Source organism: Saimiri boliviensis, chromosome 12 (assembly GCF_048565385.1).
Source record: "Saimiri boliviensis isolate mSaiBol1 chromosome 12, mSaiBol1.pri, whole genome shotgun sequence".
Lineage (NCBI taxonomy): Eukaryota > Metazoa > Chordata > Mammalia > Primates > Cebidae > Saimiri > Saimiri boliviensis.
The window spans coordinates 110,121,477-110,143,511 of record NC_133460.1 but is presented as its reverse complement, the minus strand read 5'-3'; the positions used below and the strand labels follow the sequence as shown (position 1 = coordinate 110,143,511).

At 41.0% G+C, this 22,035-nt stretch overlaps 1 protein-coding gene across 1 annotated transcript in view; it reads left to right on the top strand.

The window, feature by feature from the left end:
* Window positions 1–21,927, top strand: part of ADAM12 (ADAM metallopeptidase domain 12) — a 376,200-nt gene extending 354,273 nt beyond the window's left edge. Inside the window, exons 22-23 of the mRNA XM_074383072.1 lie at window positions 13,822–13,952; window positions 15,521–21,927. Of these exons, the coding sequence (XP_074239173.1) occupies window positions 13,822–13,952; window positions 15,521–15,581 (192 nt within the window). The 3' untranslated portion in view covers window positions 15,582–21,927. The remainder of the gene's footprint in view (window positions 1–13,821; window positions 13,953–15,520) is intronic.
* The last annotated feature ends 108 nt before the right edge of the window (window positions 21,928–22,035 follow it).

The window sequence follows — 22,035 nt, the reverse complement described above, 5'->3', positions numbered from 1 at the left end:
CTGGACCTTTAAAAAAATATCCTGATTTATAGCTGATTTCTCTGGTATAAAACCTCCCACTGTGGCCTGTTTCAAGCTAATAATATGGCATGACTGAATGAGGAGTAGGGAATTGGCAGTTATGAGCCAGTACCAGCCAGCTCAAGCATACCACTGCTGTTAACTGTATTTGTTCTGTGAATTGTGTCTTCCTATCCTTTGCCTACTTCTTTCTATTTGAGAAGTAGAATTTTTCTTCCTGGTTTATAAGAGTTTCTTTTAAAAATATCTTAGTGATTTATTGTAATTTTAGTTATGATTTTTTTGGTGTAAAAATAATCCTGGTTTTGAATATTGAATTTTTCTTTTGTGAATTTTCCCATTCCTTTCATGCTTGCAAAGTCCACTCCCATTTCATTATTAGTGAAAGTCCACATGTAATTTCTTCTCTTTGTTAGCTGTTGATAGTACTTTTACATTTGTTTTTCGAATTTGTTTTGGATTTGCAGTCATGAAAGGTGGTAGGCACACCCTAAACTTTTCTGGTCCATGGACTTACTTGTGAATCTAACAAAAGCTATGAACTCATAAAATGCACCAATATCAGTATTTTGTATGCACATTTCAGGTAGCCAAAGAGCAGGGAAGCTCTTTTCCCATGTACCCTTCATCCTGAACCTTGTTATTCCTCTTTTAAGCAACTCACCTGGGTACCATGTCAAACTGGAGCTATCTCTAACAGATCATGTGATCAGAAGAAAGTATTCCTACCGCTGGTGTTTTTTTCTCTACCAGCAGGGACTCTTCCAAGATTTCCTTTAAATCAGGCCCAAAAAAGTTCTTCATTCTGTTTTATGAAACTAAGGAAATGTTACCCTTTAAACATCAGTTACTGAAAAATCCACATTTCTCACTCTAGGTTGGTGTCTGTCTGGAACTTTTCCGAGACATATGATATAGATTAAGTGTGTGATTTCTCTCCCATCACACAAAGGGGACAGGAATTAATTCCATGCCGGTGTGGAGAATATTTGGAGGTGGCTCTTATTTGGCAGCACAAATTGAATCAACTGACATTTTGTACTTTGGAGTTCCTCATGCCCTTCCCTGAACCACATGACAAACACAGCTACACAACTAATCCTGCTTCATTTGTCCAAGTTTAGCATCAAAGCATTCCAGAAGAAGACAGTATCACAAACACCATCTCGGTACACCTCACATTCAAAGTGTGAGCTAGGTCTTTATTGAAACCATTTCATCTTCTATAAAATGTTCTGTTTGACTTTTTTAAATGAAGGACACCTGAATGAACTTACTCTCTAGTCCACAAACATACCTTTGCAATGTACCATTTCCTTTATGGTAAAAGGACCCTTGGAATTCAAGCTTCTCATCCTAACTCCCCAGTCTTGATCAGGGAAACAAACTTATTTTCTTTTCATCTCATCAACCATATTAGAGGAAAAATAATTCAGTGTATTCATCTAGCTGTTTGCCGCATCTTAGCAAAGGTGGAGATCTTCAGTTCAATGTTGCTGTCAAGATACAACATTTCTCCTAATCAACATCTTATCTGTCTGTATTATATGCAACATACGATATTTTATAGCACAAGATTCACCAGTCTGGCACAATCTCTTCTAAGAAGAGGCCAATTTGCTTAAGTGTCCATGGGAAGAGGGTGGCAGCTATTACAAGGAGGTCCAGATTCCTCCTCAAACCCATAAAAAAGGTGATGAATGATGAGCTGGGGCTGTTACTGGTAAGCAGCAGCTACTCCTTCACAAATGCTCGGGCAGGATGCAGATGTGAGCAAAGCCAATTAATTTAAGCCATGATTGTAGATCAATCAGGTGCTGGCCAGTTCACTCAGAGGTTGAGCTCAGACTTTCAACTGTTCAACAGAATGAATTTGGCTCTGAATGGATAAGCGTGTGTGCCCTTCTGACCTGTGTGGGTGTCTGATATTGAAACCTGCACTTTCAGAGTCTAGAAATCTGGGGGTTGGATCCTTGCTTATCAGAAATACCAATATGTAATGAGAAAACAAGACCCATTTGTCAGTCTGTTCACCTAAAGAAGATGAAATAGAAGAAAACTGAGTTTTTTGAGAGTGTTTGTTCCTACCCGCAAAACACAGGCTAATAACTGAGAAACATGCTGCTGAGTGTCCTTCTGTGCCCACTCTCTGCTTTCCAGCTCTCACCCTCCCCTAAAGATCTCTCCATCCTTGGGCCTTTTCACCGTCTTCCCTCCAGGACCCCCTACTCACCTGCTGCGATAGCCTGGAGTTACCAGTATTCCAGCTCTGCCCTAAAAAGGCACAGACTGAGCTTCTAAGTCCAGTCCCTTGAACACAGTAGATGTGTAGGGAATATGCTGAATTGATGTGGACTTAAAATAGTAAAAAATCAGTTGTCATAGTGCCATTCTTTATGGAGCCATCACGCTCAGTGAGTTCCGAATTAATGAAAAACAGTCCATTCCTCCTGTAAATCTACAACACAGCTACCAAGGTCTTGGACTCTCTCTGCCAGATACACAAGACTTCCAGACACTTTAACTGAATTTCTTTGGCTTTATATAATATACTAATTATTCATCAGACACACCCATCAAGTGTCTTTAAGGGTATCAGTTTTACACAGAAGCACCCAGGTCTCTGAAGAGAAAGAACTTCTCAGAACACAGTGTTTTCAAGGGGAGTCATTCAAATGATTACAGTATTCAGAGGGGTGTTTGTTTCCCACTTAACGTTACTATAAACATGCAAAGTCTATAAAAAGCAGATGCCTGATATTTTAGCCTTTTCATTTGTTAATAGGTAATACATGCCTATAATGAAAAATCTCAACAGTATAAAGGGTCATTCAGAAAAGTCTCCCTCCCCAGAAGCAATCATCACTGTCACTAAGCTTTTATAAAATACAATTTGGGATGTAATGAAAAGTCTGAGTTATACCCCTGCCCCCTTCACTCTCTCTGCAGACAGAGACTATGGAAATTTTCCAACACTCAAAATTGGAGAGAAGAGTACAGTGAAACCCTATCTACCCATCATTCAACTTCAGCAACTGTCAACTTGCTGTCACTTACCTTACATCCTTGTTTTGAATTTAAATGGCAACACATTATGTGCTTTCTTCTACTTTGGCTATTCCTTATTAGCTTTATACATCTGTGCCATTCTTTTCACTGGCTGCATCGTATTTCATTGCGAAGCTATACCATGACTTCTTTAACCTGTCCCTTACAGATTCCAATATGGGTTGTTTTCAACCATTTGCTGCATCACACAGGCATATTCCTGCCCGAGATGGCTGTAAGGTAAACTCCCGAAAGCACAATTGCTGTGCAAAGGCCATATGCATTTAGAAACGTGATAGATCGGATGAAACTGCCTCTAATGGAGTTGCTCCAGTCGTTCTGTTCTCTAACTCGTCACCAACACAGTGTGTTCAGAGATTTCCCTTCTCTGCCAATTGATAGGTTAAGAAACAATGGTCTGTACATTTTTCTTCGTAGGAAATACTTCACAGAGAGATGAAATGCCTTTTCACAGCTTTAAGATTTTCTTTTTCATGAACTGCCTTTTCATCTTTGCCATTTTTAAAATTTAGGTTTGGGGGTACACGTGCAGGAGGTGCAGGTTTTTTAGAGGTAAACATGTGCCATGGTGGTTTGCTGCACAGATCATCCCATCACCTAGGTATTAAGCCCAGCATCTATTAGCTATTCTTACTGATGCTCTCCCTCCTCCCCTTGCCCCGTTGTGTCCATGCATTCTTATCATTCAGCTCCTACTTATAAGTGCAAACATGGCATATTTGGTTTTCTGTTCCTGCATTAGTTTGCTGAGGATAACAGCCTCCAGTTCCATCAACGTCCCTGCAAAGGACATGATCTCATTCCTTTTTATGGCTGCATAGTATTCCACGGTGTATGATTTTTTCTTTATCCAGTCTATCATTGATGGGCACTTAGGTTGATTCTATGTCTTTGCTATTGTGAATAGTGCTGCAGTGAACACGTATGCATGCATGTATCTTTATAATAGAATGATTTCTATTCCTTTGGGTATATATGCAATAACGGGATTGCTGGCTCAAATGTTATCTCTACCTCTAGGTCTTTGGGGAATCATCACCCAAAGTCTTTCATAATGGTTGAACTAATTTCCACTCCCACCAACAGTGTCAAAGTGTTCCTTTTGCTCTGCAACCTTGCCAGCATCTGTTGTTTAACTTTTTAACAATTGCCATTCTGACTGGCAGGAGATGGTAGCTCACTGTGGTTTTGATTTGCATTTCTCTAATGATCAGTGATGAGCTTTTTGTCATGTTTGTTGGCTGCATGAATGTCTTCTTTTGAGAAATATCTGTTCATGTCTTTTGGCCACTTTTTATGGGGGTTGTTTTTTTCCTTGTAAATTGAAGTTCCTTATAGATGGTGGTTATTAGACCTTTGTTAAATGGATTGAAAAACTTTCTACCATTCTGTAAGTTGTTCTGATATTTCTTTTGCTGTGCAGATGCTCTTTAATTAGATCCCATTTGTCAATTTTTGCTCTTGGCATCATCATAAATATTTGCCCATGCCTATGTCCTCAATGGTATTGCCGAGATTTTCTCCTAGGGTTTTATAGTTTTGAGTTTTATATGTAAGTCTTTAATCAATCTTGAGATGATTTTTGTATATAGTGTAAGGAAGGGGTCCAGCTTCAATCTTCTGCATATGGCTAGCCAGTTCTTCCAACACTCTTTATTAAATAGGGAATCCTTTCCCCATTGTTTGTTTTTGTCAGGTTTGTTGAAGAACAGATGGTTTTAGGTGTGCAGTCTTATTTATGGGTTCTCTATTTCATTCCACTGGTCTGCATATTTGTGTAAGTACCATGCCATTTTGGTTACCATAGCCTTGTAGTATAGTTTGAAGTCAGGTAGCATGATGCCTTCAGCTTTGTTCTTTTTGCTTAGGATTGTCTTAGCTATTCGAGCTCTTTTGGGGTTCCATATGGATTTTTAGTTTTTTGTTTCTAATTCTGTGAATGTCCACAGTAGTTTTGATGGGAATAGAACTGAATCTATAAATTGCTTTGGGCAGTATGGCCATTTTCATATTCTTTCTGTCCATGAGCATGTAATTTTTTTTCATTTGTGTCCTCTCTGATTTCTTTGAGCAGTGGTGTAGTTTTCCTTGAAGAGGTCTTTTCCTTCCCTTGTTAGCTATATTCCTAGGTATTTTAACTCTTTTGCGGCAGTTCTGAATGGGAGTTAATTCATGATTTGGCTTTTGGCTTGCCTGTTGTTGGTGTCAAGGAATGCTAGCAATTTTTGCCATTGATTTTGTATTCTGAGACTTTGCTTAAGTTGCTTATCAGCTTAAGAAGCTTTGGGGCTAAGACAGTGGGGTTTTCAAGATATAGGATCAAGTCATCTACAAAAAAGATAGTTTGACTTCCTATTGGAATACCTTTTCTTTCTTTCTCTTGCCTGATTGACCTGCCCAGAATTTCCAATACTATCTTGACTAAGAGTGGTGAGAGAGGGTGTCTTGTCTTGTGCCAGTTTTCAAGGGGAAAGCTTCCAGCTTTTGCTCATTAAGTATGATATTTATCGGCTGTGGGTTTGTCATAGATGGCCCTTTATTTTGAGGTATATTCCTTCCATACCTAGTTTATTGGAAGTGTTTTCACAGAAAGGGGTGAATTTTATTGAAGGCTTTTTCTGCATCTATTGAGATAATCACATGGTTTCTGTCTTGAGTTCTGTTTATGTGATTAATCACATTGATTGATTTGTATATATTGAACCAAACTTGCATACTGGGGATGAAGCCTACTTGATCATGGTGGATAAGCTTTTTGATATGCTGCCAGATTCTGTTTGCTAGTATTTTGTTGAGGATTTTTGCATCAGTGTTCATCAAGGATATTGGCCTGAAGTTTTCTTCTTTTATCTCTGCCAGGTTTGGGTATCAGGATGCTGCTGGTCTCATAGAATGAGTTAGAGAGGAGGCCCTTCTTTTCAATTTTTTGGAATAGTTTCAGTGGAAATGGTACCAGTTCTATTTTGTACCTCTTGTAGAATTCAGCTGTGAATCTGTGTGGTCCTGGGTTTTGTTTGGTTGGTAGGCTATTTATTACTGCCTCAATTTCAGAACTCATTATTGGCCTGTTCAGGGATCCAATTTCTTCCTAGTTCAGTCTCAGAGGGTGTATGTGCTCTAGATTTTCTAGTTTATGTGCATAGAGGTGTTTATAGTGTTCTCTGATAGTTGGATTTCTATGGGATCAGTGGTAATATCCCCCTTATTTCTGATTTTGTATATTTGATTATTAGTCTAGCTAGTGGTCTAATAATTTTTTCAGAAAACTAATTGCTGGAGTGATTTTTTTTTTGGAACGGTTTTTCATGTCTCTATTTCCTTCAGTTCTACTTTGATCTTGGTTATTTCTTGTCTTCTGCTAGCTTTGGGGTTTGTTTGCTGTTGGTTCTCTAGTTCTTTTAGTTGTGATGTTAGGTTGTTAACTTGATATTTCTAGCTTTTTTATATGAGCATTTTAGTGCTATAGCTTTACCTCTTAACACTGCTTTAGCTGCATCCCAAAGATTCTAGTATGTTGTCTCTTTGTTCTCATTAGTTTCAAAGACCTTTTTGATTTCTGCCTTAATTTCATTATTTACTCAAAAGTCATTCAGGAACAGGTTGTTCGGGTTCCATTAGTTGTGTGGTCTTGAGTGAATTTCTTAATTTTGACTTCTAATTTTATTATGCTGCGGTTTGACAGTGTTATGATTTCAGTTCTTTTGCATTTGCTGAGGAGTGTTTTACTTCTGATTATGTGATCAATTTGAGAGTAAGTGCTGTGTGGTGATGAGGAGAATGCATATTGTTGGTTTTGGGTGCACAGTTCTGTAGATATATAACAGGTCCACTTGCTCCAGAGCTGAGTTCAAGTCCTGAATGTCTTTGTTGATTTTGTCTAATATTGTCAGTGAGGTGTTATACTCTCACACAGTAATAGTAGGAGACTTTAAGTCTCTTTGCAGGTCTCTAAGGATTTGCTCTATGAATCTGGGTGCTCCTGTGTTAGATGCATATATATTTAGGATAGTTCACTCTTCTTATTGAATTGAACCCTTTACCATTATGCAATGCCCTTGTCTTTCTTTATCTTTGTTGGTTTAAAGTCTGTTTTGTCAGACACTAGGATTGCAAACCCTGCTTTTTTCTGTTTTCCATTTGCTTGGTGACTTTTCCTCCAACTCTTTATTTTGAGCCCATGTGTGTCTTTGCATGCGAGATGGATTTCTTGTAGTCAGCATACCAATAGGTCTTGCTTTGTTATCCAGATATGGGGCCCAATATGAAATTTTGGGGTGGAAAATCTTTAAGAATGTTGAATATTGGCCCTCAATCTCTTCTAGCTTGTTGGGTTTCCACTGCAAGGTCTGCTGTTAGTCTGATAGGCTTTCCTTTATAGATGACCTGGTCCTTTCTGACTGCCCTTAGAATTTTTTTCTTTCATTTTGACCTTGAAGAATCTGATGATTATGTGTCTTGGGTTTGATCTTCTCATGGAGTATCTTATTGGGGTTCTCTGGATTTCCTGAATGTTGGCCTGTCTTGCCAGGTCAGGGAATTTCTCCTGGATGATAACCTGAAGTATGTTTTCCATTTTTGTGGCCTTATCTATCTTTGATCTTTGAGGCTGTAGACCTTTGGATGGGGTTTTTGTGGGTTGTTTTGTCTGGCCACTCTTCTGTAAGGCTGTAGTATGCTGGGGTAGGGGAGGGAGGCTCTGTTCTGCCCATCTCCTTTAGATACTCCAGTCACTTGAAGATTTGGTCTCTCTACATAATCCCATATTTCTCAGACATTTTGTTCATTCCTTTTTTTCTCATTCTTGTATGATTTCAGAATGATAGTCTTCAAGTTCTGAGATTTTCTCCTCTGCTTGGTCTATTCTGCTGTTAATACTTGTGACTGTGAAATTCTCGTAGTGTGTTTTTTAGCTCTAACAGGCCAGTTATCTTCCTCTCGAAACTGACTATTTTGGCTGTCAGCTCCTGTATCATGATTCCTAGCTTCTTTGAATTCAGTTACCACATGATCCTTCAACTCAGCAAAGTTCTTTCTTACCCACCTTCTCAAGCCTATTTCTGTCATTTCAGCCCCAGCCCAGTTCTGAGCACTTGCTGGAGAGGTGTAGCAGTCATTTGGAGAAAAAGTGGCACTCCGGCTTTTTGAGTTTTCAGTGTTTCTGAGTTGATTCTTATCTTTGAGGTTGCTGACCTTTGGATGGGGTTGTTGTTTTCTGTTTGGCCACTCTTCTGTAAGGCTGCTGCAGTTTGCTGGGGGTCTGCTCCAGCCCCCAGTAGCCTCAGGTTTTCTCATACCACTTCCCGGGGTGGGGGTTCCCTTGGCTCTGTGGCACTCTCAGGTGGGCCATCACCTCACCCCGTTTTTTTGTTGTTCTCCATGTGTCTGTTTCCCTAATTAATCCCACCTAGTATATAAAGAATCAAACTTTATTTTTATCTAGATGACCACCTAGTGATCCTCAATACCATTTATTTTATTTGTCCTTGATAGGCCTATGTTTTATTAATTTGTCTGGCTTCTCATTCTACCCTACCCTCAACCAGCTCAAGGTGTTATATGACCTTCCTCTTACTACCATTAGAACTTGGAAACATGACTTTAATCTCCCCTCTACAAATATGAAATAATAGTTACATGAAAATATTAGCAACTTTCCTCTAAACATTGCTCTACCTTGCTCACTGTTCCAATTTGTAGTGTATTTTATATTTTTTAAATACTTTACATATTGTCTTCTGTTTTCTTCCTTGGTCCAAAGATTGAAATTATTTTATGTTTGTTTTTACTTTTCTATATTTTAAATATTTTTAAAACCAAGTTACATTTATTCTACATAGAAATAACCATTGTTTTACATCTTTCTAGATGTATATGCCTATTTAAATTTCAGATATATAATATGCATACATACTCTATCCTTTAAAAAAAAAAAAAGTAAAACATTACAGATAAAGTCACTACAACTACATTAGCCTTCCTCCAGATACAATCACTGTGTAAGTTTGGTGATTTTTTAATAGAACATTTCGAATATTTTTGTATAAATATATATCCATGAATATATAGTTTTGAGTTTTAAACGACGTAAGTGGTATCAAACTGTACTTACCTTCATGCAATTTGTTCTCATCTATGTTGTACTTTTTATTGTTTCTAGAGGTTCTTCCTGGTTCTGATTCAACTATGCTAGCTTGTCTTGCACTTCCTTAAACATACTAAGAAAACTTTTTCCGACAGTCCCCAAATCTGAAGGCTTTGAGTATGTTCCTGCTGAAGCGTCTATCGCTTCTTATTCCTGGTTCCTTGTTTGTGCGCTCATCTTTTTCCATGAGTTCGTTTTTTTTTTAATTATAGTTCTTTGAGGCCTGGGATGCAGATGTGTGCCTCCATAAGGGGTTATTTTGCCTCTGCCAGGTGCCTGGAGGTGGTACCAGTTTGAGATCACTTTAATGGCTTGGAGCCTATTGAACTACCCAGGTGATGTGATTTCAGCTTCACATCCTCAAGGACAATTTGTGGTGACAGGTTTAGTTTCCTCCCTTGGTCTGCCCAGCACCAGAAGAATACTCCTTACAGTATCCTGGGGATAGATTATACTATGTATTTACTTCTAGAAGATTCTTAACCTAAGGTCTTATCTGTAGAGCCCAACTTGAATGGAGAGGAGTCAGAGAATTCTCTCTCATTAAACTTGGGCATTTGGTTTCTGCCCACATATCTTGACCTCAGTTGGATTTCTGTATTTCTCACTGTGAAAGAGTATCAAAACCAAAATGTAGGTTCCCCTAATTTGGGAGATGCCTCCAGCTTCAGTTACTACTCCCTTTCCAGGTTGCCGCTTTCACTTAGATTTTGGCCTGAAAACATTTACTGCCTTGTAGCTCTTGGTGGTTATAAGCAGGGGTAAGGCATACCACCACAGCCTGCCATGTTCCTGGAAGTGGAAGACCCACCTCTCAACTGTGGCAAGTTCCGTAATACCTACATTATTAGGGTTTATAACATTCATATTCTGTTCTATAGCCATAATTCCCACAATAGTTTTTAGCTAGAGGTAGACTGAGTTTGTAAGTGAAACATGTTGCCACCACCCCAGCCCTGCATGAGCTCGCCAGGGATCTCTGGCATTTTCCTGTGATGATTTCCAGTCTTCCTGTGGGGATTTCTCTGGATAAGCAGGGCATGTTTACCATGTGAAGTTGATAACATCTGAGGCTTCTTCATGAAGCCGGTCAAGGGAAAGTGGTTATATTTGGATTTAAAATTGTTTTGAAACCTCTAAAAAATTTGAAATATGTGGCTACTGCCAGAACATGAGCAGAAAACAGAAGAATGGAACAGCCCTATTTAATAGCATACCTGGATTTTTCTTTAATATCTGGAAGAAGTTAAGAGGGCAGAAGAATGGGGTTTGAATTCTTCATTTCCTTGTTTAAAATGAAAATAGATGAAAAGCAGTATTTATCGTGTGTGAGCAACCTGCCTCGAGTCATTTCTCGGCTCCCTTCACATGATGCTTGGTGATCAGACTGGACTTTCCTGGGAGAGGTTCAGGTTCAGGTTCACGTTTTTGCAAAGGCAAGTTTAAAAGCAATACCTAAAAGGGAGCATGGCAATTTCACCCCTTCCCTCAAGGTCAGAACGTGTAGCTGGTGCTTCTTGCATCACAGGTTCCACCCGCTCCACGCCTGATAGCAAAGAAGTGAGCTTACTTCTCTTCTTGAACCAACCCCACTATTCCATGGCCGTTCTATCCCAGTGAAGCCTGGCAGGAAGCCAGCATCTTACCTAGGCAACATCTTTGCACGCAACCTGTTTCATGCTTCCATCCAAGGTATGGCTAGAGGGAGCATATGGTACCAGTGCTGAGCCCCAGGTTGCAGGTCAGACCCTTCAATCAGCTTCTCAGTCGTTTGGGTTTTCAGCACTATGGTGACCACGTAATTTATCCTCTTAAAGTAGGAGACATGCCTGGGAGAGTGTGATTAATAGTTAAACAAGGCGATCAACATAAATTGGGAATGTCTCAGGCAAACTAGAATGAACGGCCGACCTAATTATCTCCTATGTTTCCATGATAAATCCAAATATACTGTGATACATAGCTCCCTTTTTCTCCAGCATTTCAGCAAAAACCTGAGGTTATCTTTATTGCCAAGACAGCTTAGTCATATTCAGCAGTAAAACTAGTATCACTTAGTAATTATTTCAATTTGGTAAGTGCATACATCCATTTTTACATGACACACTAATGTTTTGCTCATTGTTTTCTGTTACCTTATAGAAAAGGGAGCTTGATTTGTTACCTTAATTATCCAAAGTTTGTTGGTAGGGTTATGATGCTTTTTGGTGATAAATTCACTCCATCAGTAATAGTTGTAATACAGCAGCAGCTAACACTCATGGGTTACCGCATGCCAGGCCCCGTGCCAGAAGCCTCAATGTCTCATTTAACCCTGACATCCACATGGGAGGGACAGACTGTGGTCATCTCCTCTCTACCAGTGAGGATAGTGTGTGTGTACGTGGAGCTGGTTGAATATATAAACCACCCATGCTCTTGGGCACATTATATGGTCTTTATTCATAGCTAGGGAATTTTTTCTATTTAATGTTTCCTTTAATGAAAGCTAATGCAGAAATGTCACTTCTAAGCCTGTCCCTTGTTCAGGGACTCTTTCCTAGCCCAATGTGTCCATTCTTCTAACTCAGCTTATTTTCCACAGAGCTGTAGTTTACAAACTTCTGTGGTAACTTCCTTTGCTTTACAAAGGGATGTTAAATGGTGATTATATTGTTGCATTCTTTCAGTTGAGCCCCAATTGCTAAATGTAATTTTCTTGTAATAGGCACTGAGAGAAATGCACCTCAAGTGTTTGAAATGATTGTTGAGTGCTGCTAGATATCTGGAATACTGGGTCCTAGGATGGTGAATTGGTGCATTTGATTAGGGGGGTTCTGTCTTCCTGGAGGTTCTAGCACCATTTCCAACAGATGCTCCCTGCATTTGTAAGTGTTTCCAGGCTTCAGGGACAAAGCACAGCACCCACATTCACCTGAGGCCAAGAGCAGAGATGTGTCCAACACTTACTGACTTCTGGACGCAGCTCCAATGAACCCCTCTCATGGGCATCCACAGGAGGGGCACAGTGTAAGAACATGAAAACAAGTGGCATGTGTTCTTACACTGTTTGTTTTTGAAACGGAGTCTTGCCCTGTCGCCCAGGCTGGAATGCAATGGTGCAATCTCGGCTCACTGCAACTTTTGCTTCCCAGGTTCAAATGATTCTCCTGCCTCAGCCTCTTTTTTTTTTTTTTTTTTTTTTTGAGACGGAGTTTCACTCTTGTTACCCAAGCTGGAGTGCAATGGAGTGATCTCAGCTCACTGCAACCTCCGCCTCCTGGGTTCAAGCAATTCTCCTGCCTCAGCCTCCTGAGTAGCTGGGATTACGGGCACCTACCACCATGCCCGGCTACTTTTCATATTTTTAGTAGAGGCGGGGTTTCACTATGCTGGCCAGTCTGGTCTCAAACTCCTGACCCACCTACCTCAGCCTCCCATAGTGCTGGGATTACAGGCATGAGCCACCACGCCTGGCCCTTTCCTCCTATTTTTTTTTTTTTTTTTTTTTTTTTTTTTTTTTTTTTTAGGCAGAGTTTCACTCTCGTTACCCAGGCTGGAGTGCAATGGCGCGATCTCGGCACACCGCAACCTCCGCCTCCTGGGTTCAGGCAATTCTCCTGCCTCAGCCTCCTGAGTAGCTGGGATTACAGGCACGCGCCACCATGCCCAGCTAATTTTTTGTATTTTTAGTAGAGACGGGGTTTCACCATGTTGACCAGGATGGTCTGGATCTCTCGACCTCGTGATCCACCCGCCTCGGCCTCCCAAAGTGCTGGGATAACAGGCTTGAGCCACCGCGCCTGGCCCTATTAAATATTTTTAAAGTGTGGCATGACACAGTGTTGATATTAATAACTTATCTGTGTGCTGGGAACTTCCTATTTCTTTAATCCTCATAACAATGCCGAGATAGGTCTTTTTCCCCACATTTTCCAGAGACAGAGGTTCAGAGAGGTCAGGTGACTTGCACAAGTCCCAAAGCATCATTTGGCTAAAACCCAGAGTGGAATAAGGCTTCTGGTCAACACAGCCCTGGCCCTTAGTGTGTTTACAAAGCTTTACTTGCCCCTCAGCCCACTGTATCAATTCTTTGTACTTACTAGAATAAGTTTTTAGTGGAAGAACTTCAGCGCATTTCACGAAGCAACATTTGGAACAGCGCCTGCACGTGGTAGACTGAGCACGACCATCCTCGCTGTCTAATCCACCCACAGGGGAACGAGTCCTGCTCCGTGATCCTGGCAAAACCCGAGGAAACGGATGTGATGTTTGAAAACATTTCCACCAACTTCTCATTTTAGGGTGAATTGAGAAGCTGCTTAACTAAAGGTGCAGCAAAGTGTGTGTCCTCGGGGTAACACTGGCAGAGAAACCCCAACATCAACTATACCCCAGGGGCAGCCCAGAAGCCCTGCAGTCAAGTGTTTATGACTATGATCCATGGATAAGTCTCAGAGAAAATTTTAGCAACAAGGTTAACAGAGGTCAGCCTCCACCCATCTTGTATGGTGAGAGGATGATATTCAGGAACCAGAGCCTGTGCCAAGTGCCAGGCCCTGCTTCTCCATGGCTTCTGGAAAGTGACCCTAACTCTATGTTTATTGCAGGGGACCCGTAAGCCAAATCCCCCTCAGAAGCCTCTGCCTGCAGATCCTCTGGGCAGGGTGACTCGGCTCACCCATGCCTCGGCCAGGACTCCGGGACAGCGGGAGACTGGGCTCCACCTGGCACCTCTCAGGTTTGTGTAACACACCATGCTCATCTCTTTCTCTCTCAGACTCTTGTGGGACCACCCACAACTAACCCAGTCTCTTTCCAGTCCCTGGGATCCTGAGACATTAGTCGGGTTGGAGGCACACAGCTGGAACAAGGGACCTATGGGGAGTAAGGCAAAGCAGCTGCCTGGCAAGAGGGCATTGGGAAACAGTGACAATGGGCAAAAGGAAACACCTTCCACAACTTCTGCTGCTTGGTCCGCAGGAAGGCAGAGACTTCCATCCAGCTAATGCAGGGAGGCTAATCCATGGTGTGCTGGAGCCAGCTCACCTTGGTTGGTAAGAGCTATCAAATTCCCAGGAATTTTGTAAGCTAGGTGTTAAACCTAGCCAATATTAAGGATTAAATTTTACGATATAAGTTACATTAGAAACAAAGGTAATAAGTGCTCAAAACTCACCTCACATTTTTCTCCACGTTGCTATAATTATCTGTGCTCTTGAGATCGCGCTCGTCCATTATTTCTGCATGGCAGAGGACCTAGGTCGTAGCAGCTGCTCACATCTCTTTCACGTTTAGTGATGTCAGGTGGTAGCTTGAAACCAGCCACAGTGGGAGTATTTACACCATGGAAATTGGCAAACGCTGCAAATTGGGCTTTTGTTCCCTGCCCCCCGCCCCACCCACCTTGGGTTGTTAAACCCACAGCCAAAGTACTCTTCTGACACACATGCCCTCTTGGCAGGAAGCCTGCTTTTTGAGCTCAAAAGAACCAAAGGTGCTGTGTTGGCCAGGCCCTGGGTTCCGTAATCCTGTATCTCTGTAGGAGAAGACACATTGGAGTGATTTCATTACAGCTCTTGGGAAGAATGTTTGGCCCGTGAAAGAGCTGCCTAATAAATCTCAGAGATAAAGGCGGTCAAAAGGTCAGGAAATTGTTTAATTCCCAACTGCATAAATAGAGAAAAACTGCATAGCATCCTAATTATTTCATTGTGGTTTGCATGTTGATCTTGAAGTTATTTTTCCTGTTCTATTTGAGGAAAAAACACGACTTTTACATGAACACAAGGAGGGGAAGTCCTTTGTGTTAAATGCCTGCAAGCCGTGGCCTATCTTACCTCTGCCAGTTGCTGATTTCAGTCCTGCATATTTCATTTTTGAGGGATCCTGGGTGCCCACCTTTGCTCCCTGTTCTCCGGAGCTGTGCTGTGGGACACGGGCTGTGAGGCAGGTTGTGCCTAGCACAACTATCAGTTTTTTTCTATTGATAATAACCTGTTCAAATAATCCTCTAGATATACTGAGTTCAGTTTATTACTTAAATTAATTTCACCTATTTCTCTTTACTTTTTTCATGTGGCTACTAGAAAATTTAGAATTTCTTGTGTAGCTCACGTTTTTTTCTGTTAGACAGTGCTGTTCTAGACTTGGCTTGTGGGTGGGAGGTGCGGCTTTGGAGAGGTCTCCCGCCCCTGTTACGAGGGGCAGTGGTATCTGACAGAATACATCTCCAGCCCCACACTTCTCTATCCTCAGACTCACTTCTCAAGGCCTCTGATCATTTTATTTTCTCCTCTCTTGATGCAGACCTGCTCCGCAGTATCCGCCCCAAGTGCCCAGATCCACCCACACCGCCTATATTAAGTGAGAAGCCGACACCTTTTTTCAACAGTGAAGACAGAAGTTTGCACTATATCTTTCAACTCCAGTTGGAGTTACTTTTTTGTACCAACTTTGAGGATTTTTTAAATGTTTAAAACACCATTATTGTAAGAACTTTGGAGCTGCTGCCATTGGTGCTGCGCTACGGTGCTCTGTCTACTTGCTCAGGTACTTGTAAATTATTAATTTATGCAGAATGTTTATTACAGTGCAGTGCGCTGTAGTAGGCATTTTTACCATCACTGAGTTTTCCATGGCAGGAAGGCTTGTTGTGCTTTTAGTATTTTAGTGAACTTAAAATATCCTACTTGATGGGATTCTGGACAGGATGTGTTTACTTTCTGATCAAGGCCTTATCGGAAAGCATTTCCCCAACTACTCCCAGCTCTGGTTATGGTGCCAGATGCAGCTCAAGGGACCCCAAGAAGAACCCCGTTTGATTTTCTGGATTCCCTATCTCAGGCCAAAGCCAAGGGGCTTCAGGTCCAGGCTGTGCTTGGCTTTCAGGGAGGCCCTGTGCCCCTTGACAACTGGCAGTCAGGCTCCCCCATGAAGTTTTGGGACAGCAGGGAGAATTCTGGCTTCTGGCCAGGAAGCTTTAGAGAGAATGTGGGTTGCAGACAGGAATTTTAACGTGTGGCCACACCAGGATAGAGACTGGAACACTGGACAAGCCAGACCTTGACCCTGAGCTGACCAGCCATGAGCATGTTTAGAAGGGAGCTGTGGGTTCGCTCAAGGCTGTGCATCATAAAGTACCAAGCGCTTCTTTTTCTGGCTGCCCTTTCCAGAGCACAGCCATCCCCAGGTTATCTAGATTGAGAAAGGTGGTGTTTCTACAAGAAAGGTAATGCCCAGTCACTGCAAACCTCCACCTCCCTGTACTGCTTGGAGCCGAGCAAATCGCTACAAGCTAACACAAAGATCCTGTATTCAGACAGTTGAGGCTTTCTTCAGATGTGAACCACTAATTAGGTCTAGTCAATCAAGTCTGTCAATGAAAAATCTCTTTACTACAAGGTTCAACTTACTAAAAATTAGGCAGAATCTTTATGCTTGCAAAAACTATAACCCAATGGAACGTGATGCTCATGGGTATAGCCTATGTCTGCTATCATAATTAGTAAATATTTGACAAAGATCCTTCTCTGTGGGGCATCCTCTTTTTCCAGCTTGGCTGCAGGAATCTTTAAAAGATGTTTTTAATGGAGTCTGAACCTGTTTCTTCATTGCTTGCAACCTACCTGTTGAAGCATCACAGAATGTGATAAGGAAATCAGTCTCCTAGCCTTAACTATGTACGCAATGCTGGCTTGGGCAGCCCCTTGAACTTTTTACTCTTCAAATGTCTGACTAGGAAGCCATTTTTCACAAGGTCTTTAAGAGGACTTTATCTAATGGCATGAGAAATATAAAAATACTCATATAAGGTAGTAAAATGTCATGATGCCTCTCACTGTTTCCTGGAGGGGTCATATCTGACTGGCTTTTGCCTTAGAAGACAATGGACAACGGTGATGTAATTCACTCTGAGTGTTTTATGAAAAAGGCTTCTTCTGGGGGTCAACAGTTTTCCTATGCCTTGAAACAGAAAGAAACATATATGTCAAGAATCTTGGTTTGCCTTCCAGAAAACAAAACTGCATTTCACTTTCCCGGTGTTTCTCACCATACCTAGGCAACACAGTATTCGTGACTATGGCTAAACCAAGTCAACACATGTCACAAACACAAAAGGGAACCCAGCTCTAATACATTCCAACTCTTATAGCATGCATCTGTTTATCCTACAGTTATTAAGTTCTTAAAAATGTAAAGCCATGCTAGAAAATAATACTGCTGAGAGACATACAATTACTGTAACTGGTATTACATTTGGTAATTGTACTAAAGCCAAACATATATATACTATTAAAAAGGTTTACAGAATTTTATGGTGCATTATGTGGGCATTGTCTTTTTAGATGCCCAAATCCTTAGATCTGCCCTTTTAGCCCTTCCTTCTGTCGTAAGAGGATATGAACTGAGTTTCGTTGTTGTTGTTTGTTCTTAGCTGTAATTCCTATGCTTCTATTTCAGAGAGCCAGGAAGACTCTGATATTAAAGGAGGTTAAAACTGTGATCTTACGCCACGTCATCAGTGGCCACTTAGGGGCCATGGCTGATGACACATTTTTATCTCTACAGTACTAATAATTTGTTTCTATAGAGCCATGCAATTTATTTCTGAATAAGAACATATTTAAACTAGTATTCCCTTACGATGCAGATAGTATTATTAAAGGAATAATCCTTCCAAGATGCAATATTTATCTAGTGAAGCATATTTAGCAGAAAATTCCATTTTAATATAACTTAGGAAAGGAAACAATAACCAGGGGGCTTTGTGGTTGGGGAGGCAGGGAGTAGAGGGTATTCCTCTCCTTTTTTATATTCTCAGAACCACCACCAAAAAAAAAAATCAGTACTTGTATTTCAATGGCAATGTCTTTAGTATTTTTTTTAAGTTTTTATAGGCATGAATAAAGAGGTGGTTTGAGTTTTGCAAGGCCATCACCTGGAAAGTCAGCGTGACTAGACACAAAGTAGCCCAGAGGTTACTTTTCTTCCTCTATCTTATTACAGTTGTAGGTTCTATGACCTCACTTTATGGGTTCCAGGCAATTCCATTGAAAGGTCTGTCTTCTCCTGAAATTGTTTAAGTTTGTTTTCCTGACACATGTAATCAGATGTGTAGCAACCGAGGGAAATGAAGCCTAACATTCTCCATTGTGGAAACACACACAGGAGGTTACACTTCCCAGCGTGGATTTTTCCAGCTTACACATGTGGGATGACATCACAGAAACCACAAAAGCAGCAAATTAAACTGTAGGAGCGTAAATACTCCTGATGAGTCTCAGGGGGGACATTTTTATGCCTTCTTAACTTTATGAAGAATTCTCAGGCTGAACTATAAGCCATTGTTCCCTGGCAAATCAATACATCAATGCATTCTCAAAAAAAACCAAAACTGCTAAAATTCTGTCAAAATGTTCTTAGGAGCCTATGGTCTCCACGGTGCTAAAAAAAAAAAAAAAAAAAAAAAAATGCCTGGTGCTAGGCCAACTGGCAGGGCCAAGAGTCCTCCTGCCCCCTCTCCACTGATGTTTACTAAGCACTCTGAGCCAATGAGACCCCCAGCGGCAGAAAGGGCACAAGGCGGTGCCAGGGCAGCAGGTCCAGGTCTTTCTCATGCACCCTGAACTCTTGCAGACTTTCCTCGTGAGGTTTACTCAATTTACAACTGCTACGCAGGGCTCCCCTACATATTCTGGGGGCCCACGGCACACTCAGGCTGGAGATCCTTCCTCACTGCTCTCAAGGTGGCCCCGGCTAGACACCAGTGACCCAAGTGAAAGTCACGCAACCCTCCTAGAAGTCTCCCAACACTCGTGCTGACCAGAGGTGGGGCTCTCAGGCTGCGAGTTTCACACGCCATGACTGGCTGCTGGGGGACATGACAGAACCCCCCTTTCCCCTCCTCTCCCGCTAGAAGCCAGTCCTAGGCTGTTGCAGTTACTCCCTGTGACTCAGCAGCAGACTCATTCAACGCAGCTGCCCACAGGAAGCCAGTGGCTAATGCATCTGTTTGCCTTTTCCTATGACCCAGACGCAAGTCGCTTTCCCAGGTCAAACCCCAGACGGATGCATCTCCAATTTCTGACAGTCATATTACTACTTCCATTGCCACTTTAGATCAGCCAAAGTGGTGACTGCTGCGGTGGGTGGCTGTCCCTACAAGGCCCACCCAAGGGATGCCCAAAGCCCAACCTTCTCTAGGACTGCAGCCCAGAGCAACTCCACCAGCCTTTAGTCCAGCAGAGGACCTCCTACCCAATGTATTGTTCTAATTAGAAGGGGAAGTTAGCCATAGGAAATCAACTTATCTATAATTACAAAATTCTCTTAACTCACCCGAAAGTTTCTATTGACATCTATTGCTTTTTAATCCTATTTGAAAACTCTGATAGTAAAACACATGACACTCTAAGAAAGTTTGGGAGCCCCATGCTGAGAACCATTTCTGTGCAGTGAGGATGTTTCCAGAAGCTACTTACCTACATGTGAATGTGCCATTTTCTTTCATTCATAGAGAAAATCCCCTCTTTACTTTTTGCAAGAGTAATGGCAGCTTCTAGTGCAGCCATAACAGTTTCATATAAGAAAAACTAAGAATAGCTATAAAGTTATTAAAATATCCAGTAATAGATCATGATAGCCAGAAGATTTAATACAAAAAGTCATTCTCAATTTAAAGCTATTTGGCTCTTCTAGGTTGAATGCCCTGTAACCACATCATCTTCAAAAAGGTTCTCTGCTCCCCATGATTCTCCTATACACTCTTTAGTCCTCCATTTAACACAATTTAAATGCTCCAAAGAATAAGTATCATGTGATTATTTTAGTTTTGCAAAAAAGTTGAATGGCATTTTACTTTTCACGGCCTATAAGCAGGTAGCTTAGTTGGGCAGTGATAGGAAAAACAAATTAGACCAAAAAAAAAAAAAATCCTCTACAAATCCAAGAGAGGAAAAACAGTGGCAGAGTGAATCATTCTCCTGTCCCTCCCATCAGGTCAAATCGGGAGGCTGCAGTGAGTACCCGGTTCTTTTAATGTGTGGCAGCTGTTCCTGTAACTCTTCAAAACTTGGCTACAGGCTATTTAGCACAGTACAGATTAAAGATACAGCTACGTAAGCCAGCACAGGAATTCTATAGTGCTTCGTCCATGTATCATGCTTTGGTTTGCTAATTTTTCCACATACCTTTTTATGTTACAGTCTGTTGCTTTTGTACACATTTCTCATATTGGGGTTCGACAGGTGAACACAACCTGCTATTTCAGTAGAAAAAAGTTATTGTTATGAATATTAAACTCAATAAATAGTATACAGGTAAATGTCAATGTGTGTCTCATTTGTTACTGAGAATGTTACAAAAATTTGGGGAAGATCTTTCATGCAGAAAAATGTATTCTCGTTCATGTATAGATGCTTGAGAAAATTTTGGAACAGTACATAAGAAACTAAGAATGGTTGGCAGGGTCGGTGGGTAGGGGGTGTGTGCTACGAATCTCATGAACATGTCAGACAGGAGGGAAGATGCTCACACATAGCGTTGGGGGGTAGGAGTTGATACAGTTATTGAACAATGTGAATGTATAACCTATCAAATAATTTTTTTAACTTATTTACATAAGAAATCCAAAAAGAAAGTAAGCAGTGGTAGAGATATTAGTATCGGAGTTATTTGGTATGAAAATCTAAGTGTAAACAGATATCTATTTACAAATTTAAGAAAAACAGCATCCAACTTAATAAAGAAAACTAAAGAAAAAGGAAAATAGCTGGTCCGAAGGTAGTGAGTTATCTCCATTGATTGTTCACAGTCAGTTACAGATCAGACTCCTTGTTCTACTTTTTCCCTCCTTCTCACTACTGCACTTGACTAGTCTTTAAAAAAAAAGAAAAAGGAAAAGAAAAATACATATACAAAATGCTAACAAGAATAAAGGGGTCTTTTTTTTTAGACAGAGTCTCACTCTGTCATCCAGGTTGGAGTGCAATCTCAGCTCACTGCAACCTCTGCCTCCTGGGTTCAAGTAATTCTCCTGCCTCAGCCTCTTGAGTAGCTGAGATTACAGGCATATGCTACCATGCCTGGCTAATTTTTGTATTTATAGTAGAGACGGGGTTTCACCATGTTGGCCAGGCTGGTCTCGAACTCCTGACCTCATGATTTGACCACCTCAGCCTCCCAAAGTTCTGGGATTACAGGCATGAGCCACTGCACCTGGCCAAAGGAATCTTTATTCTTACTACTCTTCACCCATGATCAAGCAAGCCAGCAAACATTAGTACATACAAAACTTCAAACATAATTGATATATAATATCAAACAAGATACTCCAAACATACAAAATGTATGATATTTCTAAGTGCCTTTGAGGAAAAAAAATTCTCAAAAAATAATTCCATACCCTAGAAATGTAATGATTCATTAGTTTTCAAAGATGAATTGCAGGTTAGAACATAGCAAGTGAAAACATTTGTAATAGCACACGTGATGGCAGAGATTCTCAAACTCTTTGAATTAGAAGAACTGACTTGTGATGCGTGTTCAAACCCATTAAAATCCATTGTTCATGTCCTTTCCCTGGAAATTCCAAATCCGAGAGCTGAGATGGGGCCACAAAATGTGTATTTAGCAAGTTCTCCCAATTGAATTCTTCATCAGAAAAGTTGAGAAAACTTCTATAATAATATAACTAAAACAGTGCTGGGAGAAAATTCATAGCCCTAAATCTACATATTAATTTGTAAAAGATGAAAAAGAGAATCTAATATCTACTATAAGTTACAAAAGGAATAAAATAAACTCTCAGGGAAAAAATGGAA